The following is a 23,408-nucleotide window of genomic DNA, read 5'->3' as shown; positions in this document are numbered from 1 at the left end:
AGTCTGCGGCCGGAGAGCAGAGCGAGGATGCGTCGTCCATCTTTTCGTTGAATTGCGTAAGAGTATCAGGAATAGCCTAAAACGATCATTTCCGTCATTCCCATGCAGCTCTATGGAGGGCAGCTCATGCTCGTCCTCCTCTGTGACCGAGAAGAGGAACTTGGGGCTACTAATTCTTGGGGCCACCAGAAATCGGACCACCACCTAATTTGCTGTTATAACCTGTCTGATTAATAGGTTATAAAAGTAAAATAATAAAAGGGTTGTAGGTAAGTTTTATATTATTATTTTTTTTTCATCAGATGAATGAAACTGCAAATATAGAACTAAGGCCTAATTCACACGAGCGTCCGTAAAACACAGACGTTTTTCATTCATACAACTGTCCGTTTTCCATGTGTGGTTTTTCGTGTCATCCATTTTTTTCGTCCGTTTTTATCCTCTGCAAGCACGTCCTGGTTTCTCTTCATTTTTTTAATCATTCATTAATTTGCTGAACTTGACGAGCCCTGTAATTCAAGGAACGGATCCTAACGACAGACGGAAGCTCTGGGGCTCGTCCACATTCTCCCGGAATTGCCACGTTTTTTCCGGACGGAATTTCGGCCGGAAAAAAGGCAGCAGAATACAGTAGCAGCGCGTGGATGAGATTGAACAAATCTGATCCACTCGCTGCGTAAAATTTTAGAGCAGATATTGACCTGCGGTGCGTAATTTTCGAACCACAGCAGGTCAATTTCTGCTACGGAAAGTGTGCAGAATTGCTGCGTTTTTCATAATGTCACCATCTCCTAACATTGGGAAAAACGCACCATTTTCTACCGCAAAAAAACGCAGGAAATTGTGCGTTTTTTCCGCAGCGGAAAGCCTTTGCCTGACTTATCTATAAAATGCAGAAAATAAAAGATAAGCAATAACTACGTTTCTGATTTGATAAATGTGACCAAGTCCGATGCACCAAGAAGAGCCGTATTCAATTAGATTTTTATTTGGCTTAAGGTTTACAGACGTTTCATTACAGCGCATGAATTCGTTCATTTATTGCAAGTTCATCCCCTATTCATATGGCTGTGTTCACACGTCACGGTCAGATTGTGGGCTTTTTCTGCCATTTCAGACAGTCGTGGCCAAATCACACCATTTTGCCTGTAATTTTATCCAAATCACGGAAAAAGACACAAATTGACCGCGACGCGTAAACACAGCCTATATGTTACAATTACTAAATGAAATTAAACATGACATAAGATCAGTTGCTAAAATATTTCACTTTTACTGATCCATTTATCCACCATTAAATCTGAACAGATCCGAAGGCAGATCAGCACTCCAGATATTGTAATGCAGCGGTGCCGAGTTGTGAGCCACATGGAGGACAGCGTGTGGACATATACAGAGATTGTTTACCTGCACATATCATAGGTAACTGTTTTGTAGGTTGCACCAGAATGGTATGATGTCCCTCTGACCTAGTGAATAACTGAGCTAAATTCTAATTACTATTGATTAATCCAACAAGCCCCTTCCACTGTGCAGGTTATGTGGGTCGGGTCTGTTTCGGTCATTTGATAAATCCTCTTTTGGATTGTTGATGGTGCAGAACGTCAAACTGATGTACTACCTGATATGGCTGGAGATTGGCACTTTTTGACCTGTAACGTTTCTATAAGCAAATGACAGATCCCTCACATCATTTATAGAAGGTGTCAATAATTTGTGTTATGGCCAGTGATGTACATACCATAGAGACTGACCATGCAGCTGCTATGAGGCCATTTGAAAGAAAGGTTTGTCCCATCCCTTTTGATTTTGGGTTGGTGAGAACCTGTGCAGGTATCCTCTCTTCAGAGGAAGCAAACAAGTGGGTGGTCCAAGGGTCATGAAAAGGGGTAACAGTCACTAGGCCATTATGTCCTGGATTGTAATACCTGACACCATAATGGGGGGGGGGGGGGGGTCAATTTAGATCTTTGCTATGGGACCCCCTTTTTTCTGTGTGTGCCTCTGGTTGCAGCATCAGTGCACAAGCACATAGAAAAAAATGACCAACATTTTGAAAGATGTAAGACATTTGCATATAGTTTGTAGAGGTCTGGAGGACCGAAGCTACATTCCTTCCCTTTCTTTAACTGGTAAGAGCACGTGGGTCACAGGCAAATATCATATTTATGTCGCCTTACTCCATGACTGATCCTCTCTAACATATAGAAAAAGTGTCTTGTGCAGGGAATTTTATCATTGAGGAGAATGAATATAAAAGTTTCATTAATGCACTGGCTGGATGGGTTGTGCTTTGTGCTGTTAATGCTTTCACAAGCCCCCAAAGGGCTTTCCATGGGCTACCACATGATAAACAGACCTTCCGACATCACGAATAACCAAATAAAGACCCTCGTCCTAAGACCACCTTATCATTACTAGACAATTGTGGTTAGCTGGTTGATTTATGAGTCGGATTAATGATTGGATAGTTTATTGTTTGACTGGTTGGTTAGTCATTTGGAAGCCAGAAGAGCCAGGTATTGAAACCCATATATATCTCTGAAGGCCAATCGTGAACTGGGCATATTATTGTAAAACAAATGATATATTACTTATGGGGCTTCCAAAAACCATGGTCTTTACAGTATGGTCCATAACGTAGTATACATGGTCTATATAGTAGTTATATCCTTTATAGGCTGGTTTTAGTTCATGGTGAGCATCTTTTATAGTTCTGTCCTATTCGTGACAATGGCATCAAGTCACACACATTTATAATATTTGATTCTATAAAGCAATAAAGATGAAAAAATATACTTTCTTATTGCAAATGTGGTCACTACATTTTATAAAATCAGAACGTGATCACTTGTGTCTCCTACGTATGAGATCAAATTGGTCTCCGGACTTGACAGTCAAGGTGCGGGCAAGGAGTGTAGGAACCCCTCAGTCATAGAGATCACTCTGTGGTCCACAAAGTTGAGTCGTTTGTCCCTCCGCCTGTATATACCTCTCCTGTATTCCCTTCTTCTATCTTTCCTTTTTTCACTCTCCAGAGACAGTTCCTACCATCAACAGCTAGGGAGCACTGTAGCTCAGATCCGCAGTCTGCGATGTCGGTGTTCCAAGGGATGGGGGTTCCCTTTGAGTTCACTATTGTGAAGGATTTTATAGGAATCTGTAGAGTGGAGAAGAGGTTTTAGTCGAAAGAAGAGGGGTGGCGGTGACACACCTCACGTCACAAGTAATATTGATTATTATTATTAATTTATGTAAGTACATGACTGAAGTAAAAACAAATTGTTTTTTTCAGAGGAATTACAGTGGATTATTTATTTACAAGCAAAATGCAATTCCACAGTAACCAATGATAATCCACAGTAATCTACAGTAACCAAACACAAATTGATCAAACAATGGATTCACACGTTATGGTTTTGCCACGTTTCTTGCCGCACGGCGGAGAACTGCATTGAAAGAAAATGCATGCGTTTTAACAGCCATTTGCCGCGGTTTTGTAAATTGCGGTAAAACTGCATGTGTTTTTTTCGGATGCGTACCGTGAGAATACTCTAATTGTTTTACATTACATTAGACAAAGCTAAATGATCATGGTTGCTGCATATCTGCACCAATATTAGGTAATATGGGCCTAACTGTCTCATGGAAGTGGCAATTACAACCAATCAGAGTCCACGTTTTAATTTTTCCATGCAGTCTAGAGTATAAGAGCTGAACTTTGATTGGTTGTTATGGGGAATAAGGTCATGGTTTTACCCTTTGAAACTTTTTTCTATACACGAGCCCCAATGTACAAGCTCCCCAGCGTTAATTCACAATTTTAGTTTGATCGAGCTTCTTACTTGACTGCTGATTCCAACCGCCAGGTCTCCCAGTTTGGTCCTGCCAGACTCCCAGATATATATGATCTCCCCATTCAAGGACTTCAGGTGAACTTTTACCCCTAAAACAAATAAACTGAGGCTATTAAGTTTGCCTATACCAAAAAAATTATAAGGACGCAACATTTCTTAGTCTAATGTGTCACTTCACCGCAAATATCAGGATGTCAGTATTTTACGATCCTCAAAACATGTAGAAGAGTGAGGAAACTGTTTAATATGTCTAGCGAGTTATCATTCAGAATGCGCCATTTCAATAAATTTGGGCCATTTTTGCCGTCTCATAAATTGAATCATTTTACGAGACTTGATAAATCTCCACCACGGTATTATGAATAATGCATAGCTTGAGGGGAAGGAGCATGACACATGGATTCTATCTTTGGTGTTTCATTGAATCCCTGAACCCCTGAGAGAAGAACTATCTCCCAACTTACCATTGAACCAGCTGGGTGTAGTTGTGATTCCTCCGCTGAAGAATGAATCACTTTGCAAGCTCCAGGATTCCATCCGGCTGTCCCATGAATGAATCCCAGAACTTTTAGTGTCCAAAGTTGTCATAGAATCCTGCAGAAGTTAGAAAAGTGTGAACTTGTTGTGTATCGATTCTTTGTGAATGTCAAACTAGTGGCAGATGATGAAAGAAAAAGAAAAAAACTTGTATATTTACGATGTATTTATTTTTCATTAGTACCTTGCCGCTGTGCAGAGGCTCCAGGTTGGAGTCACTCAGAAACATTTGTTGGTGTTCCTCAAGAGGGAAAGGTTGAGAGAGGTTCTCCATGTACAGATCTGTATATAGAAGAGTTTAAGAGTTGGGCTTCAAAGTTCTTGGTTCATCAACTATAAAGATTTTTATGGTTGCAAAGTAATATATTCAACAACTTCATTCCACATCTACAATCTGTCCCTTGATAATAAGGTGATCGCAAAGTGTCCCCCTGCTGATACCCCCAGCGTGCAGCTGTAATCTGGGGGGACACGTGGTAGTAAGTGTTTAATTTCTCTGCAGCGCCACTACAGGGGAAAGTAAGCATTACACAGTGGCCGTTCATATGAATGGGTTGCCTGTGTAATACAGGACAGGTCCTCCAGAGTGAGAAACGCTCTTTGTATCTGCTCTACACTCTGACCAAGAGATGAGAATCCTGAACAGAGGACCACTACTCAGAATTCCTTTATAGGCTATATGACAATGGACTTTCGAAACTGGACAAATCCTTTAAGGATTCTTTTCAAAAAGTCATATCAACACACGTTACCTAGTTCTAAGCGTTCAATCTCTGATTGGCATGTAATCCTGGCTTGTTCCACACTTTTGTGACTTAAGGAAGCATCTTCTGTTATCTGCTGCATACTGTACCCCTGTACAATCATGGCCTCCTTATGTAAAGTCTTTAGCTGAGAACCAGGGACCTCTGGGACTTCTGTCAAGGTAGGAGGGAATATTCGAGGTTCCCTGTATTCTGTGTTATATGATGATTTCAGACCTCCAACTAGAAGAAAGAAAGACATGTAATTATTATAAGCATCTCCATGTCTGGTATTGGTTTATTAACCAGTTCAGGACTGGGCTATTTTGCGCCTTCAGGACCAGACACCGTTTAGCCATTTTTAGCACGTGTTAGTTAAATGGCTATAACTTTTTTATTTGTTGGGCTAACGACGTGATTTTTGTGACGTTTTTTACGTAGACCATGCAGGTTTCTTTTTTTTATTGTTTTTCTACACACCTTTTTTGCTATTTTAGAATTTTTATTCATAAAGTTTTAAAATAATAGTAAAAAAATAAGCTTTTTTACATTTCAGCTATTTTGTTTGGTAATAACAGTGTTACACTAAATTAGACCTTTTATTTGTAATCGTCTATATTAGGGTAATTGGGTCAGCGCTAGCGTTACAACAATGATTTGCGGGGGGGGGGAATGTTTTTTTTTGGGATGGGTATTTTATGTGTATTTATTATTTTTTTTTTTTTTTGCACTTTACTTTACTATTTTTTTATTACTATGGTCTGTCCATCAATGGTCAAAAAAGACCTTTGGGGAACTTTATATATATTTTTTCTTTCTTTTACACCATGCTTTTCCACTGTAACTGGAGCTGCACAGCAGTTACAGGGGAAATCAGCCCTCTCATAGTGACGATTGTCACTAACTGGGCTGTGCTGGGTCTAGTAAGACCGACCCAGCAGCAGTCTGTCTGTAACGGCACCCGGCGATCATGTGACCAGTCACATGATCACCGGAAGGAATAGAGACAGCGCCGCTGCTGCTTTCTCTATTCCTATACACAGCGTTCATTGAGCGCTGTGTAAAAAGACATCGGAGAAGACAGAAGCAGCGAAAGCTGCTTCTATCCTCTCCTCAGGGTCCCCGGCAGTCACTGACAGCCGAAGACCCGACATTCAGCTGCCCGATCGCGTGGGCAGCAAGTTAAAACCCGAGCCGTAAAAAGTGTATGGCTCGGGTTTTAAAGACCCTGACCGCTGGCCGTAAAAATACAGCCAGCGGTCGGGAACCAGTTAATATGCTTTGGCTTCTTTGCATACAGGTCTTACTCTTCTGGCTTATTTAAGACTTAAACTCCCCTCTCGGAGGTATGTAGTATTCTTAGTAACAGCATGTATTATCTATGCTATTGTTTGCCAGTTTCAATATCAAAAGATACCGGACATTAGTATAGTGCTTACTTTTTCTAAGTGCAATGTCCGCTTTTTGAATGAGATCCACCGCATCTGCTCTGTTACTGGGATTCTTCTGTAGTCCATCCACTATAAGATTGCGTGTTAGATGGTGACAGCTAGAGGGTATTTCTTGCAAAGGTGGTGGTTCTGTGGCAATCTAAGAATAGAAGATGAATATAAACCGTTATGAGCCGTAAAAACGAGCGCCGATCGACAAAACAACGTATTGATTGACGCCCGTTTTCTCCTTTCACAAGGAGCAATTAACAGTAATGTATGGGGATGAGCGATCGTTGCTACGATCGCTTGTGCTCATACATTTTCATCATGTCGGCAGCACATCTCCCTGTTTACACTGGTAGATGTGCTGCCAACAACAATTATATTTTCTGCTGCATAAACGATATGATCAGCCGATGAACGAGTGTTTGCTCGTTCATCGGCTGATCGTTGCCCTGTTTACAAAGGGTAATGATCCGGAACAAGAGTTCATATGAACGATTGTTTGCCCTATCAATTTACATTTAGAATTCATCTACATAAATAGTTTGGTAAGTTTGTAAATACATTGGATTAAATATGTTGTACTGATCCTGCTTTACATTCAGTATTGCAGTCTAGAGCTGCATTCACATTCGGATCTGTTGTAGGACACGCCAACTGTCCCAACTCGGTATAGAAGCTCGGCTAAGCTGTTAAGGATGTGTCTGACAAGTTTGTCGACTGCTACCATTGCCAACCAGCAGAATTGTGAATGCAGCTCTGGACTGTAATACAGACTGTAACTCAGGATCAGTATATGTTAAAGGGGTTATCCGGGGAACAAAAATTGCATTGCAATAATATTTTTATTACGTGGGGCCGTGTCATCAATATTAGAAAAGCTACAGGACTTCCGGCAACAATTCACCGGGTTTGAACTGCACGATTTAGTACCGAATTTTAAATTAAAGTACATTAGTAAGTTGCTTCTTTTCACATAAAAATATGAATGCAATGCAATTTTTGGTCCCGGTAAAACCTTTAAGTAATTCAATGTTTTCATAAGCTTACTCAGCTTATTTTTTTTTGCTGATTTATTTTATGTAATATAAAATGGGTTTAAAAAGTTCGAAAGGCCCTCTATTGCTTTGTGCGTCCTATTTTCTTTGATAATATTAATATACTCACCTTGAGACATAAGGGCGCTTGGTGTGTGCGGCTCCACGGATGCCAGCCATTCAGCATATGAAGAAGCATACAACATGCACTCCACACATCTAGTTTTGTGTCACAAGGTTCCCCACGCACTAACTCAGGGGCCATGTGTGTTTCAGTACCTGGGACATAGTCACCTTTGGGACACAATAGGTACAATTACTATGGTCATATAAACAATAACATATCGGAAATACGGTTTTTTATTTCATCCGTTATTATTGTAGCCAAACTTATAATCATAGTTTAGTTATACACTAGTCCAACGATAATTGAAATACTTGAATTAGGGAAGACTTTTTGCCTAGTATTCAATCTTTAAAGGTGCTCATACACGTTCTCATTTGGCATTTAGGTTTTTCTGGACAGTTTTTTGTGGAGCAAAGGTAAATAATGTTTTTTGTTCTTTTTAAAACCTGGTAATTTGTCATTATCCAACACTGTCACCTACCTGTCAATAGCTGTGATTTACAACCACTCGGAGGGAGTTGTGCTGCATGCCCAAAATCACACAAGTATACCTTTTCTCCATTATCAGACAGGAGTACATTGTCCGCTGTAAATAGAAAAGAAAACTTTAAGGAAAAAGGAAAAAGTTTGCCTTAACATATCTTCTTATGTGTCATGTGCATTACAGTCCTATTCATTTCAATGACTCTCTGCCTTCAGGAGGTCTCCGAGTTAAAAGCTAAAGGGGCACAGCACTTAGGAGAACACTAGCAATCAAACTATCAACTATAATATATTCTGATCGTTCTCATCGACTGGTCATTAAATGTGTAAAGGTGGACTTTCAAAGTTGAAGGGACCAAAACAAAAACGTGGTACGGACCTTTTATGTCTCCGTGCAGTATATTGGCAGTATGAAGATGTTTTAGGCCTTGCAGTACTTGCCCTGTGTAATATAGGGCCCGGTCTTCTGCTAAGAAGCCACTTTTTTTGATCAGCTGGCCCAGAGATCCACCTGAAAAAATGTAATTGACACCAATTTCCTCCACTGTTGTCAGAAGCATACTGTAAAACACCATGCAAGTCTAGTCCCCAACACACAGAAATATGATGTGCAAGATTTTAGATCATATACCTGATCCGCCCAAGCCAAGTACCCATGATGAAGACTCAACTGCAGATAAATGTTCCACACATTTTAGATTTGGCTGAGAACATCTAGGTCATCGTTAACTGTTACTTTGTAAGGTATTATTGTATAATGTATCATTGTGAAAGCTGACTGTCTTGGTCAGGCAGTACAATAGACCTGCTATACTGTCATTAACCCTTCACATGGTAGTAAAAATGTTGACAGAACCAGATTTAAAATACATATGAAACATGACTGCAGATGTGCATATATAAGAAGCATCAGCATAAATGCTGCTTCTTTATTTATCATGTTTTAGAACCATTTATGTTTGAGATTAAATAGTGAATCCTTTTTATCTTTCTTAGTTCTTCCTGTTGTAGTACCATTGTACTGTCTACCATTGTGAAAGCTGCGTATCTTGGTCTAGCAACCGCCGTTCTGTCGACATCCCTAAGCGTGACAGATTTTATAAGTGTAAAAAACGAACGGAAATCTGTCCGTGTGCGTTGCGAGTGGCATGTGGTTTTCACGCACTCGCAAGATTTTCTTTTTTTTTTCTTTCTCGTAATTGATGAGTAAAACACGGACAGCACACGGATGTGCATCCATCCGTGTGCTGTCCGTGGTTTTCACGCACCCCTTGACTTCAATGGGCGGCTGGGTGCACGAGAACGCACCAATATAGTACATGCAGTGAGTGTCACGCAACGGACTCTCACTGCGTGAAAACGTATGCATGTGTGAATAGCCCCATTGAAATGGGGCCGTGTGCTTTGCATTGTTTCAACGCAAAGCACATGGACGGGATTCACGTTCATCTGAATGAGCCCTAATAGTGATAATGAGGTAATAGCATTCAATTTCACCATAAGCTGTAAGGCCTGTAACCACTTGATGTCAACACTCGTGAAAACAGCAATATGTCCTAATTTATGTACATCTATAGATGTGATCAAACATAAACACTTTTCCGCACCAAAAAATATTTTGAAAAAAATGTGCCACTTTCTGATGAAGTCGCTTTAAAAAGGTTGACCCAGGTGTCTGACTGACTGTCTTCACCAATGATTCATTGTCTTATCTGGCAAAGAATACCTAATAAACTAGTCATGAGTGTTTATCTATGTCTGGCCCAAAAAGGATTAAAACCGATAAGGAAATCCACTTTTATTTTAGGTCTTGTTCTAGTTTATAACAAGTGACCATCACTAGTCATGAACCTTACCATTCATGAGCTTCATAAATACAGTGATCCAGGGTCCTTCTCGGACTGCCCCATACACTGGGATTATTTTGTCAGAAGCTACGGCCAGGCAGCATGTCAGCTCCTCAGATCGAAAACTGTCAATATTAATCTGAAAAAAGAAGAGGGGAAAAAAAAATTGGCATTTGGGCATGTTAATTTAACTACTAATTTCCACCTGCTGTTTCATATTGGCAGAGAAGCAAGTGTTAAAACCACATGAAAGCAAGACGAGCGGGCTAGCATGCCTGCAGGAATCATAAGGTAGGGCATGTGGCTCCCAGGAACAAGTTAGGGTTTATCCAGGGGGAGGGGAGCCAGATAGGGCTATACTGGTGCTGGCTGCATGGTCGTCAGCACTGGTCTGTATAGGAGGGTATTGTGTGAATAATAGCTCACTCTGGCACAAAATACGTATCTCAAGCGTGTATAGGGGAAGGACCCACTTTAAAGCAAGGTCCTACTCTCTAAAGAAAGCCACTCCAGCCCTAAGCAATAGTCTAGCTGCTAAAGACTTATGCAGCTGCTAAGGGGCAAATGCAGTGTTACATGGTTCCCATTCAAATAAATGGACGGCCATGTAATATATGGATGCACTAATTTGACCAGAGTAGGACATACTCTTTGCAACGGCTATTCTCTCTCTTATAGGGCGTCGGACAACACATTTATCCTTGACAGTTCTAATTAATAGTGTATTCCAGGCACATATATGAAACTATACAATTTAGGACATTTATGCAGAAATCATACTTACTTTTTTTGCTGCAAATTGAAATCCAGTTTTGGTGTCCTCTCCTAGGAACACATCTCCAAATGCACCACTACCCAGCACTTCTGAACTCTTTGCCCAGTGGGTGTCCGTTCTGTACTCATAATCTTCCATCCTGAGTTCCTAAAGAGAATTATGGATGATCATGTTAGCTGTGATATATATATTGCTTGAAAAATGTGGTGGGGATCCAAAGTGACCATAAACATATACCCAATACAAAATTAAGTCCAATATATTGTTATACCGTTTTCAATAGGATCCCTTCATTGTCCACAGGTTCTTCCTGATCATCATCTTTCTTCCAGGATTTGGCTAATGTGCACAAGTTGTGGGGTTCTCCAAAGCTCACACTATCCTTAAGAGCCAACAATACCCCCTCTTCCACAGATTGGGTTTTTGAGTCTGTACAGAAGTCAGTAAACTTGGAGAAACCCCAATGTGGGGTAATCTTTCCTTCATAATCATCAAGCCCCAAGGCAGTAATAATTCCTGATAATCGATCAATCGGTTCTGGCACACGTGATAGATTGGTTGGTGGTTGAAGCTTTCCAGCACCCACATGGTAAATGTACTGAGATGGACTGATAAGCTTGTGGAGCACTTTTTGGTTGTCATCAGCAAAGGGCTGTAAGTTTGGAGGTGGGTATTTAATGTTTTTAGTGGGTCGTTGAGTGGAGCAGTAATTCTGCATATCATTCGTATGCCATTGTTTTGACTGCGAATCTTCATCCTATAGCAAAAAAAAACAAAAAACAATATTTAAAATTGATCAGCAAAAGTTCTAGATTCCCAATTGAAAAACTCTGTGTACCTTACATGTTAAACATAGAAACATAGTTTAGTGAAAGCAGACAAAGACCACAAAATTCATTGTCACCTCCTCTCTGCTTCTTTTCCCAGCTGCATGGATGGTCATATACAAACCCTTTCCATACAACCTATTATACATACAGACATCATACGGGATCCCCTTCATGGGACCCCCCTTTATGAGCGCAGTGGTGAGCTTCAAGTACATCCATTTATTTGATTTCTGACGAAAACTTCCTTCTAGCAAAATCAGCTTTTTGCCGAGAGTGTAAAATACGAACACGCAGTGATCAACTGATCGCCCGTGGTGCCTTCCTTCTGAAAGGGATTTGTCTTCATGAGACACCCCCTTTAAAGAAAGGGTTATGTGCAGATGAATTAGAGTGTTTATTGAACATACATAATTCAATGTTCAGCTGGCTTACTAGCGTCCCACAATTTTGCAGTGTCAACTGATGTTGTTTTTTTTCACACTGACTTATTGCCGCCAAATCTGATCTACTACTTACATTAACTGCCAAATTTTTTCTTTCTTTTTATTTGTCAATTAAGGGGAGCCACAATTGATGTTTACAATGGGTTTATAAAGAAATGTATAGTATATACAAGCAGATTATAGATAACTGCTTCTAATCACCACATGATGGCGCTCTTGCTTCATACAAGATTCTCTCAAGGTGGCCATACATTTTATGCGGTTGTCTGACAACTATCAGCCCGAGTTCCCCAAATAACGTACATACATTCCTGGCAATGCTCTGATGTATTTGGGCTTATCTGACATTACCTGGACAGGTATCGGTGTGCGGGTCTCCTGTTCTGGAGTGGTCTGGCTTTTGCCTGATGTAGCACTTTTATTCTTGACACTCCTTTTCCGCCTCTTTTTCTTGTTTTTTGGAAATCGTGGTTCCTGTGCAAATTTTCCTTCTCTTGCATTTACCACATTGTTTGGAATATGCTCAATGCATTCAGTTAAACTGTAAAAATATATAGAGAAATGTGATGATACCTGCAGAAGCTTCTGTCCATACTGACAAAGTAGGAAACCAGTTCTATGGCATGGGAACGATCGTGATTGGAAGATGTACCGATACCATTCATTGTAATAAAATTTTTTTTCTAGATCACAGAATTGTTATCCTTATGAAAGCTGTAATTACAAGGAAACAACCCATGGGGTACCCTCAGAGCAAAAATAAAAATAAAAAATAAATTTATAACTTGATGCAATTATTAGAATAATCCCCAGGTTTCATTAGTAGGACGGATAAGTTCCATTACCTGTACTGCTTGGAATCTGTGATGTACAGGGGTCCTTCCTGGGAAGTGGGACATATCTCTGGATTATTCTCACCTGAAGTGTGATACAAAGCATTTCTGTTTATAATCTGTATGTAGTATTCAAGATTGGGCTGTTAAACATTAAATGGAGTAATAGTAGGAGAAGTTATAGAGAGATGTTATATAGAGTAATAGGAGGATATATAGGAGAGGTTTATGGAGTAATAGGAGGAGATATAGGGAGAGGTTATATGGAGTAATAGGAGATATAGGGAGAGGTTATATGGAGTAATAGGAGATATAGGGAGAGGTTATATGGAGTAATAGGAGGATATATAGGAGAGGTTTATGGAGTAATAGGAGGAGATATAGGGAGAGGTTATATAGAGTAATAGGAGGAGATATAGGAGAGGTTATATGGAGTAATAGGAGGAGATATAGGGAGATGTTATATGGAGTATTAGGAGGAGATATAGGGAGAGGTGATATGGAGTATTAGGAGGAGATATAGGAGAGGTTATATGGAGTAATAGGAGGAGATATAGGAGAGGTTATATGGAGTGATAGGAGGAGATATAGGGAGAGGTGATATGGAGTAATAGGAGGAGATATATAGAGGGGTTATATGGAGTATTAGGAGGAGATATAGGGAGAGGTTATATGGAGTAATAGGAGGAGATATAGGGAGAGGTTATATGGAGTAATAGGAGGAGATATAGGGAGAGGTTATATGGAGTAATAGGAGGAGATATAGGGAGAGGTTATATGGAGTAATAGGAGGAGATATAGGAGAGGTTATATGGAGTGATAGGAGGAGATATATAGAGGGGTTATATGGAGTATTAGGAGGAGATATAGGGAGAGGTTATATGGAGTAATAGGAGATATAGGGAGAGGTTATATGGAGTAATAGGAGGAGATCTAGGGAGAGGTTATATGGAGTAATAGGAGGAGATATAGGGAGAGTTTATATGGAGTATTAGGAGGAGATATAGGGAGAGGTTATATGGAGTAATAGGAGGAGATATAGGGAGAGGTTATATGGAGTAATAGGAGGAGATATAGGGAGAGGTTATATGGAGTAATAGGAGGAGATATAGGGAGAGGTTATATGGAGTAATAGGAGATATAGGGAGAGGTTATATGGAGTAATAGGAGGAGATATAGGGAGAGGTTATATGGAGTAATAGGAGGAGATATAGGGAGAGGTTATATGGAGTAATAGGAGGAGATATAGGGAGATGTTATATGGAGTAATAGGAGGAGATATAGCGAGAGGTTATATGGAGTAATAGGAGGATATATAGCGAGAGGTTATATGGAGTAATAGGAGGAGATATAGCGAGAGGTTATATGGAGTAATAGGAGGAGATATAGGAGAGGTTATATGGAGTAATGAGGAGATATAGGGAGAGGTTATATGGAGTAATAGGAGGAGATATAGTGAGAGGTTATATGGAGTAATAGGAGGATATATAGCGAGAGGTTATATGGAGTAATAGGAGGAGATATAGCGAGAGGTTATATGGAGTAATAGAAGGAGATATAGGAGAGGTTATATGGAGTAATAGGAGGAGATATAGCGAGAGGTTATATGGAGTAATAGGAGGAGATATAGCGAGAGGTTATATGGAGTAATAGGAGGAGATATAGGGGGAGGTTATATGGAGTAATAGGAGGATATATAGGGAGAGGTTATATGGAGTAATAGGAGGAGATATAGCGAGAGGTTATATGGAGCAATAGGAGGAGATATAGGGAGAGGTTATATGGAGTATTAGGAGGAGATATAGGGAGAGGTTATATGGAGTAATAGGAGGAGATATAGCGAGAGGTTATATGGAGTAATAGGAGGAGATATAGCGAGAGGTTATATGGAGCAATAGGAGGAGATATAGGGAGAGGTTATATGGAGTATTAGGAGGAGATATAGGGAGAGGTTATATGGAGTGATAGGAGGAGATATAGGGAGAGGTTATTTGGAGTAATAGGAGGAGATATAGCGAGAGGTTATATGGAGTAACAGGAGGAGATATAGGGAGAGGTTATATGGAGTAATAGGAGGAGATATAGGGAGAGGTTATATGGAGTAACAGGAGGAGATATAGGGAGAGGTTATATGGAGTAATAGGAGAAGACATAGGGAGAGGTTATATGGAGTAATAGGAGGAGATATAGCGAGAGGTTATATGGAGTAATAGGAGGAGATATAGGAGAGGTTATATGGAGTAATAGGAGGAGATATAGCGAGAGGTTATATGGAGTAATAGGAGGATATATAGCGAGAGGTTATATGGAGTAATAGGAGGATATATAGCGAGAGGTTATATGGAGTAATAGGAGGATATATAGAGAGAGGTTATATGGAGTAATAGGAGGATATATAGCGAGAGGTTATATGGAGTAATAGGAGGAGATATAGGGAGAGGTTATATGGAGTAATAGGAGGAGATATAGCGAGAGGTTATATGGAGTAATAGGAGGATATATAGCGAGAGGTTATATGGAGTAATAGGAGGATATATAGCGAGAGGTTATATGGAGTAATAGGAGGATATATAGGGAGAGGTTATATGGAGTAATAGGAGAGGTTATATGGAGTAATAGGAGGAGATATAGCGAGAGATTATATGGAGTAATAGGAGGAGATATAGCGAGAGGTTATATGGAGTAATAGGAGGATATATAGCGAGAGGTTATATGGAGTAATAGGAGGATATATAGCGAGAGGTTATATGGAGTAATAGGAGGAGATATAGCGAGAGGTTATATGGAGTAATAGGAGGAGATATAGGAGAGGTTATATGGAGTAATAGGAGGAGATATAGCGAGAGGTTATATGGAGTAATAGGAGGATATATAGGAAGAGGTTATATGTAGTAATAGGATGAGATATAACGAGAGGTTATATGGAGTAATAGGAGGAGATATAGGGAGAGGTTATATGGAGTAATAGGAGGAGATATAGGGAGAGGTTATATGGAGTAATAGGAGGAGATATAGGGAGAGGTTATATGGAATAATAGGAGGAGATATAGGAGAGGTTATATGGAGTAATAGGAGGAGATCTAGGGAGATGTTCTATAAAGTATTAGGAGAAAATATAGAGAGAGGTTATATGGAGTAATAGGAGGAGACATAGGGGAGGTTATATGGAGTAATAGGAGGAGATATAGGGAGAGGTTATATGGCGTAATAGGAGGAGATATAGGGAGTAATAGGAGGAGATATAGGAGAGGTTATATGGAGTAATAGGAGGAGATATAGGGAGAGGTTATATGGAGTAATAGGAGGAGATATAGGGGAGGTTATATGGAGTAATAGGAGGAGATATAGGGAGAGGTTATATGGAGTAATAGGAGGAGATATAGGGAGAGGTTATATGGAGTAATAGGAGGAGATATAGGGAGAGGTTATATGGAGTAATAGGAGGAGATATAGGGGAGGTTATATGGAGTAATAGGAGGAGATATAGGGAGGGGTTATATGGAGTAATAGGAGGAGATATAGGGAGAGGTTATATGGAGTAATAGGAGGAGATATAGGGGAGGAGATATAGGGAGAGGTTATATGCAGTAATAGGAGAAGATATAGGGAGATGTTATATGGAGTAATATGAGGAGATATAGGGAGAGGTTATATGGAGTAATAGGAGGAGATATAGGAGAGGTTATATGGAGTAATAGGAGGAGATATAGGGAGAGGTTATATGGAGTAATAGGAGGAGATATAGGGAAGGTTATATGGAGTAATTGGAGGAGATATAGGGAGAGGTTATATGGAGTAATAGGAGGAGATATAGGAAGAGGTTATATGGAGTAATAGGGAGAGGTTATATGGAGTAATGGGAGGAGATATAGGGAGAGGTTATATGCAGTAATAGGAGGAGATATAGGGAGAGATTATATGGAGTAATAAGAGGAGATATAGGGAGATGTTATATGGAGTAATAGGAGGAGATATAGGGAGAGGTTATATGGTGTAATAGGAGGAGATATAGGGAGAGGTTATATAGAGTAATAGGATGATATATAAGGAGAGGATATATGGAGTAATAGGAGGAGATATAGGGAGAGGTTATATGGAGTAATAGGAGGAGATATAGGAGAGGTTATATGGAGTAATAGGAGGAGATATAGGAGAGGTTATATGGAGTAATAAGAGGAGATATAGCGAGAGGTTATATGGAGTAATAGGAGGAGATATAGCGAGAGGTTATATGGAGTAATAGGAGGATATATAGCGAGAGGTTATATGGAGTAATAGGAGGATATATAGGGAGAGGTTATATGGAGTAATAGGAGGAGATATAGGGGAGGTTATATGGAGTAATAGGAGGGGATATAGGGAGATGTTATATGGAGTAATAGGAGGAGATATAGGGAGAGGTTATATGGAGTAATAGGAGGAGATATAGGAGAGGTTATATGGAGTAATAGGAGGAGATCTAGGGAGATGTTATATGGAGTAATAGGAGGAGATATAGGAGGGGTTATATGGAGTAATAGGAGGAGATATAGGGAGAGGTTATATGGAGTAATAGGAGGAGATATAGGGAGAGGTTATATGGAGTAATAGGAGGAGATATAGGAAGAGGTTATATGGAGTAATAGGAGGAGATATAGGGGGAGGTTATATGGAGTAATAGGAGGAGATATAGGGGAGGTTATATGGAGTATAAAGAGGAGGTATAGGGAGAGGATATATGGAGGAGATATATGGAGAAGTTATATGGAGTAATAGGAGGAGATATATGGAGAAGTTTTATATGGAGTAATAGGAGGAGATATAGGAAGAGGTTATATGGAGTAGTAGGAGGAGATATAGGGAGAGGTTATATGGAGTAATAGGAGGAGATATAGGGAGAGGTTATATGGAGTAATAGGAGGAGATATAGGGGAGGTTATATGGAGTAATAGGAGGAGATATAGGGAGAGGTTATATGGAGTAATAGGAGGAGATATAGGGAGAGGTTATATGGAGTAATAGGAGGAGATATAGGGAGAGGTTATATGGAGTAATAGGAGGAGATATAGGGGAGGTTATATGGAGTAATAGGAGGAGATATAGGGAGGGGTTATATGGAGTAATAGGAGGAGATATAGGGAGAGGTTATATGGAGTAATAGGAGGAGATATAGGGGAGGAGATATAGGGAGAGGTTATATGCAGTAATAGGAGAAGATATAGGGAGATGTTATATGGAGTAATATGAGGAGATATAGGGAGAGGTTATGGAGTAATAGGAGGAGATATAGGAGAGGTTATATGGAGTAATAGGAGGAGATATAGGGAGAGGTTATATGGAGTAATAGGAGGAGATATAGGGAAGGTTATATGGAGTAATTGGAGGAGATATAGGGAGAGGTTATATGGAGTAATAGGAGGAGATATAGGAAGAGGTTATATGGAGTAATAGGGAGAGGTTATATGGAGTAATGGGAGGAGATATAGGGAGAGGTTATATGCAGTAATAGGAGGAGATATAGGGAGATGTTATATGGAGTAATAGGAGGAGATATAGGGAGAGATTATATGGAGTAATAGGAGGAGATATAGGGAGATGTTATATGGAGTAATAGGAGGAGATATAGGGAGAGGTTATATGGTGTAATAGGAGGAGATATAGGGAGAGGTTATATAGAGTAATAGGATGATATATAAGGAGAGGATATATGGAGTAATAGGAGGAGATATAGGGAGAGGTTATATGGAGTAATAGGAGGAGATATAGGAGAGGTTATATGGAGTAATAGGAGGAGATATAGGAGAGGTTATATGGAGTAATAAGAGGAGATATAGCGAGAGGTTATATGGAGTAATAGGAGGAGATATAGCGAGAGGTTATATGGAGTAATAGGAGGATATATAGCGAGAGGTTATATGGAGTAATAGGAGGATATATAGGGAGAGGTTATATGGAGTAATAGGAGGAGATATAGGGGAGGTTATATGGAGTAATAGGAGGGGATATAGGGAGATGTTATATGGAGTAATAGGAGATATAGGGAGAGGTTATATGGAGTAATAGGAGGAGATATAGGAGAGGTTATATGGAGTAATAGGAGGAGATCTAGGGAGATGTTATATGGAGTAATAGGAGGAGATATAGGAGGGGTTATATGGAGTAATAGGAGGAGATATAGGGAGAGGTTATATGGAGTAATAGGAGGAGATATAGGGAGAGGTTATATGGAGTAATAGGAGGAGATATAGGAAGAGGTTATATGGAGTAATAGGAGGAGATATAGGGGGAGGTTATATGGAGTAATAGGAGGAGATATAGGGGAGGTTATATGGAGTATAAAGAGGAGGTATAGGGAGAGGATATATGGAGGAGATATATGGAGAAGTTATATGGAGTAATAGGAGGAGATATATGGAGAAGTTTTATATGGAGTAATAGGAGGAGATATAGGAAGAGGTTATATGGAGTAGTAGGAGGAGATATAGGGGAGGTTATATGGAGTATTAAGAGGAGGTATAGGGAGAGGATATATGGAGTAATAGCAGGAGATATAGGGAGAGGTTATATGGAGTAATAGGAGGAGATATAGGGAGAGGTTATATGGAGTAATAGGAGGAGATATAGGAGAGGTTATATTGGGATCTAGACGAAATTGGAAGCTAAAACATTAGAAGATATATCCCAAGAATTAGCGGGGACACCAAGGAGGTTAGAAGTGCAAAGTCTTTGCCATAAAACACAATACACAAAAAAATACTAGGGAAAAATACAGCAGCATGCACATCCAACTAGAAGACCCGGACCGAACACACTGCAGGGAGCCGGGCTCCTAGCATCATAGTGATGTACGATGCTAGGAGTCCCTGCCTCTGTGTGGAACTACTGTCCCGTACTGTAATCATGATTACAGTACGGGACAGTTGTCCTGCAGCGAGGCAGGGACTCCTAGCATCGTACATCACTATGATACTAGGAGCCCGGCTCCCTGCACTGTGTTCGGTCCGGGTCTTCCGGCCGAAATACGTTCCGTACATTACGGACGTAACATGGTCGTGTGAACCCAGCCTTAGTGTAATTCACATTTTATTAGAATCAAAACATGATTTAAAAATACTAAACAAAAAGACCAAATAGCGATCCACATTAAGGTGTAATAGAAGCCCCTCAAATAATGTTGGACTGCAGAACTATCCACTATAGACAATCCTATGGGGGTAACTCTAGTTGTGCAAGAAACAATTTAATAACATCGGAGTAAAAAGATACATCCAGTATAATAAAGCGCACGTGCAGACACAAAGTATGTACTTTGGGGGCTCCTTCGACACTTTAATTGTACATCTTATCATGGTTCACTATTTGGTCTTTCTGTATACAGTCTTTTTAATCATGTTTTGGATCTGATAAATGTGAGTTACATTTCTATAGTTGGATGTGCATGCTCCTTGATTTTGGCGGGCTTTGGTAGTTTTTAGAAACATTACAACGTTACGAGTAACAAGGCATGAAGGACATTTGGAAACTATATATAATATGACAAAATCTTACATTCAGGTTGTGCTATGATAGAGATTCCCAAAGTAGAGCTCTCTTTAGTCTCTGTGGCTGTTCCCTTCAGTAACAGCTTGGCCCAGTGTCCGTCCCTATTCTGAAGAAGAACATTGGGTATTCCGGCTTCAGCTGTTGTCTTTTCTCCCGGCTCAGGAGGCTTAATAAGCTTGAGTGAGTGCACAGGGGTCTTGGGGGAGACTGCCTCTTGACCGTCGTGGCAGTCTATGGCCATGTTTGTTGTCTTTAGCCTGAAGAAAAATTATAGTATGAGCATTCCTATAGACAATAAGTCATTGATACTTTTGTACATGTGACTATGTACTAGTCCAGGATTATCTAATGTCCATTTACATTTTTACAATTTGTCGAGGTACTTGTAGCCAATCAAAATATTACAGTAGAAGATTATTTTATTACGTTTTAAGGCAATAACCTGCCCTCTTATAGGATTTTTGCTGGAGTGCTGTGGGTATATTGGGAAAGGGAGACAAGTAGGGAATCACAACCTGGGTTAGGGTAATAGAAGGAACTACCATATCTGCCTACATTGCCATCTACCAACTTCAACATTTTGCAACATAAATTCTAGGCAAATCTGTTTGAATCACTGAACGCAATGTTTACCACTTCTATTTCAATTCTTGTGACAAGTGCAAATAATTCTTACTGATTTATGCACTTCCCAGTTATAATAGGATTAGACTGGTAGAGCTGGCTGGACTGGTTTTGACAAACATGATTTTCATTTCCTTATGTCATTGCTATAACATTATAATGAGGAGCACTTGGTCCTGGACATATTCACTTCTCCATTCTCATAAGGAGGACTCTATATGTGGTTTCTCCAATTTGTAGTTTTAATTTTTCTAAAAGGCCCAAACACCTACCAATAATCTAGAGAGAAGTCTGACATCGCTTGGGCTGGATGGGAAATAACACATCATAGCTTGAGAAAGGCCCATGATGGGGGCTGAAGCGTCGTATATTGATGGGTGAATAAAAGCACATTTTTTCACTTGAAGTACTTCTGCAGTGCTACCTATTCCATTGATTTACATATATATATATATGTATGTATGTATGTGTGTGTGTGGATTGGGCTTCTAAGACCATGCTAATAACGCACTAAGTGATCAGACTTTTCATAAACTCTTTGTTAATCCGCATTTTATGTTTTTAGTCTTTGTTACCACTTTATAGGCTGTGTTCACATCTGCGTCGGAGGCTCTCTCAGGAGCCTCCATAACAGAGTCTATCATTTTTGTCGGACAAAATGATGGCTAACGTAATGGAAAGCCGACGAAACCCATTAAAGTCAATGTGTCCTGTTTTTCTTTGTTCTGCTATTATGACGGAGCAGAACAATGAAAAGCCCTGACACAGATGTGAACATAGCCTTACTGGTTTTATTTTCTTGGGTTCCATATAGACTTTTTGTGTCCTTGAAAGAACTTGTAAAAATAATTTCTGTGACTGGATCTAAGAATGCTGCTTCTTCCCTAAAACATCTACAATTCATATAAAAAAAGAAATAAAAAAGAGATAGGGAGAGCAAGCACCAAGTCCTCGTGTCCCATGTCAGTAGGCGTGTTGGGGTGTTTATTAACCGGCACTAGAAGGGGTCCTTTTTTTTTTTCTTTGCTATGTGTGAATAGGACTTCAGTAGCAATTAGAAGCATTCTTTATCTCTTGTATCACCACCTTCAGAAATTACTCAATCCAGCGGTGTACTTGGTACACTGCTGGTCCCCCAAAGGTAAGTGCCAGGGAGCCCAGTGAATGACAACCACTGGAAAATATAATTTATCGGTTACTGCCAATATTTTATCAATAGACCATGACATCATTCTGGGCAATCCATATCGCCTATCAGGCTCGGAAAGTTCACTACTTATGATGAACTTACATATTTCATGGGATGCCATTTAATTTAAGTGTGTTTTTTTTTTTTTTACAAATCAGACGCAAATTCCCTACCTAGACCTGGTTAGACTCAAACCCATGACCCCAGTGCTGCAACAACAAAGAACCATGCCACATTCACCAACACTTCTATGGGTATTTTTTCTACTTTATAGGATCATTTTTAATCGGCCGTAAGGTAAAGCTAACAATACTCAAGACTTGTCTTGTCCCTGCTCGGTCTTGAACATCTTTTCTTTTCCTGTTGCAATACCAAATTCCCGTCAATGCTTCGCTTGTCCTACTTCAGCTGCAGAGGTTAGAAACCTGCATGTGCATAGATGCTAAGGCTATTCATTGTAATACTGGGGTTTTCGGAATTCATCAATGTCACGTTATACAGTATAAACCACACACATAATGTTACCTTCTGATTCCTATAAATGTATCCTCCGACACATGGCCAACAAGAAAAACCATGCATACACTAAGCCTACTCACAGTACATGTAAACAGTCACACTTACTCAGGCAGCTGTCTGCTGAATCCATGTGCCTGAAACCAGCGTTAAAGAACTGTATATCAACTACTTTCAGTTTCTGTCGGAAGGTCAATGAAGCCTGCCAGTAACAGGTCCTCCCTCTTCCATGCTCGTCTGTCCCCGCTTTGCTGCGCCCCTCTTCTTTTCCCGTTACTCCTTGGCCCACCTTACTCTCCTGGCTGGTATTCTATTTTTTTTTTTTTGCTCCCGCCCCTTCATCCTGTTTACTTCTATACATAGTTTCTTGTGCTACTTGTGCTTATCATGTTTCAGTTTTTTGTATAATTTATTACCCTTATTTTTGCTTATTATTATTCAAACCTGGCAGCAGCCACAGACTGCTTTAGGATGGCCTGTGTCTCAAGACCATTGTGTCCTGCTGACAGGTTTACAGGGTAAAAGTGGAAAATTTAAAAGAGCGCTTCTGAGGCTAAGGGTGCAGTTCTGAAAGATTACTTTATATTCGAGAATTACCAGTGGCATCCCT

At 39.9% G+C, this 23,408-nt stretch overlaps 2 protein-coding genes across 3 annotated transcripts in view; one reads left to right on the top strand and one right to left on the bottom strand.

Moving 5' to 3' along the window:
* Positions 1-23,408, top strand: part of MYO1D (myosin ID) — a 110,714-nt gene that overhangs the window by 1,405 nt on the left and 85,901 nt on the right. Inside the window, exons 2-4 of one of the 2 annotated variants that reach the window (XM_075845391.1) lie at positions 109-269; positions 1,309-1,422; positions 3,039-3,254. In XM_075845391.1, coding sequence (XP_075701506.1) covers positions 3,253-3,254 — 2 coding nt within the window. In that variant the 5' untranslated portion in view covers positions 109-269; positions 1,309-1,422; positions 3,039-3,252. The remainder of the gene's footprint in view (positions 1-108; positions 270-1,308; positions 1,423-3,038; positions 3,255-23,408) is intronic. The other variant, XM_075845390.1, reaches the window with a different exon arrangement.
* Positions 970-23,408, bottom strand: part of MAP3K14 (mitogen-activated protein kinase kinase kinase 14) — a 29,897-nt gene continuing 7,458 nt past the window's right edge. The window contains exons 2-16 of the mRNA XM_075845399.1: positions 20,476-20,726; positions 12,961-13,033; positions 12,467-12,656; positions 11,114-11,599; positions 10,852-10,989; positions 10,077-10,206; positions 8,600-8,731; positions 8,219-8,323; positions 7,741-7,904; positions 6,577-6,727; positions 5,147-5,380; positions 4,579-4,676; positions 4,322-4,451; positions 3,846-3,946; positions 970-3,160 (exon numbers count right to left, since the gene is read on the bottom strand). Coding sequence (XP_075701514.1) covers positions 2,942-3,160; positions 3,846-3,946; positions 4,322-4,451; positions 4,579-4,676; positions 5,147-5,380; positions 6,577-6,727; positions 7,741-7,904; positions 8,219-8,323; positions 8,600-8,731; positions 10,077-10,206; positions 10,852-10,989; positions 11,114-11,599; positions 12,467-12,656; positions 12,961-13,033; positions 20,476-20,710 — 2,586 coding nt within the window. The 5' untranslated portion in view covers positions 20,711-20,726 and the 3' untranslated portion in view covers positions 970-2,941. The remainder of the gene's footprint in view (positions 3,161-3,845; positions 3,947-4,321; positions 4,452-4,578; positions 4,677-5,146; positions 5,381-6,576; positions 6,728-7,740; positions 7,905-8,218; positions 8,324-8,599; positions 8,732-10,076; positions 10,207-10,851; positions 10,990-11,113; positions 11,600-12,466; positions 12,657-12,960; positions 13,034-20,475; positions 20,727-23,408) is intronic.

The sequence above is a fragment of the Rhinoderma darwinii genome, chromosome 13, assembly GCF_050947455.1.
Source record: "Rhinoderma darwinii isolate aRhiDar2 chromosome 13, aRhiDar2.hap1, whole genome shotgun sequence".
In the NCBI taxonomy this organism is placed as follows: domain Eukaryota; kingdom Metazoa; phylum Chordata; class Amphibia; order Anura; family Rhinodermatidae; genus Rhinoderma; species Rhinoderma darwinii.
The sequence above is the reverse complement of the archived record's forward strand: the minus strand, read 5'-3'. Positions and strand labels throughout refer to the sequence as shown.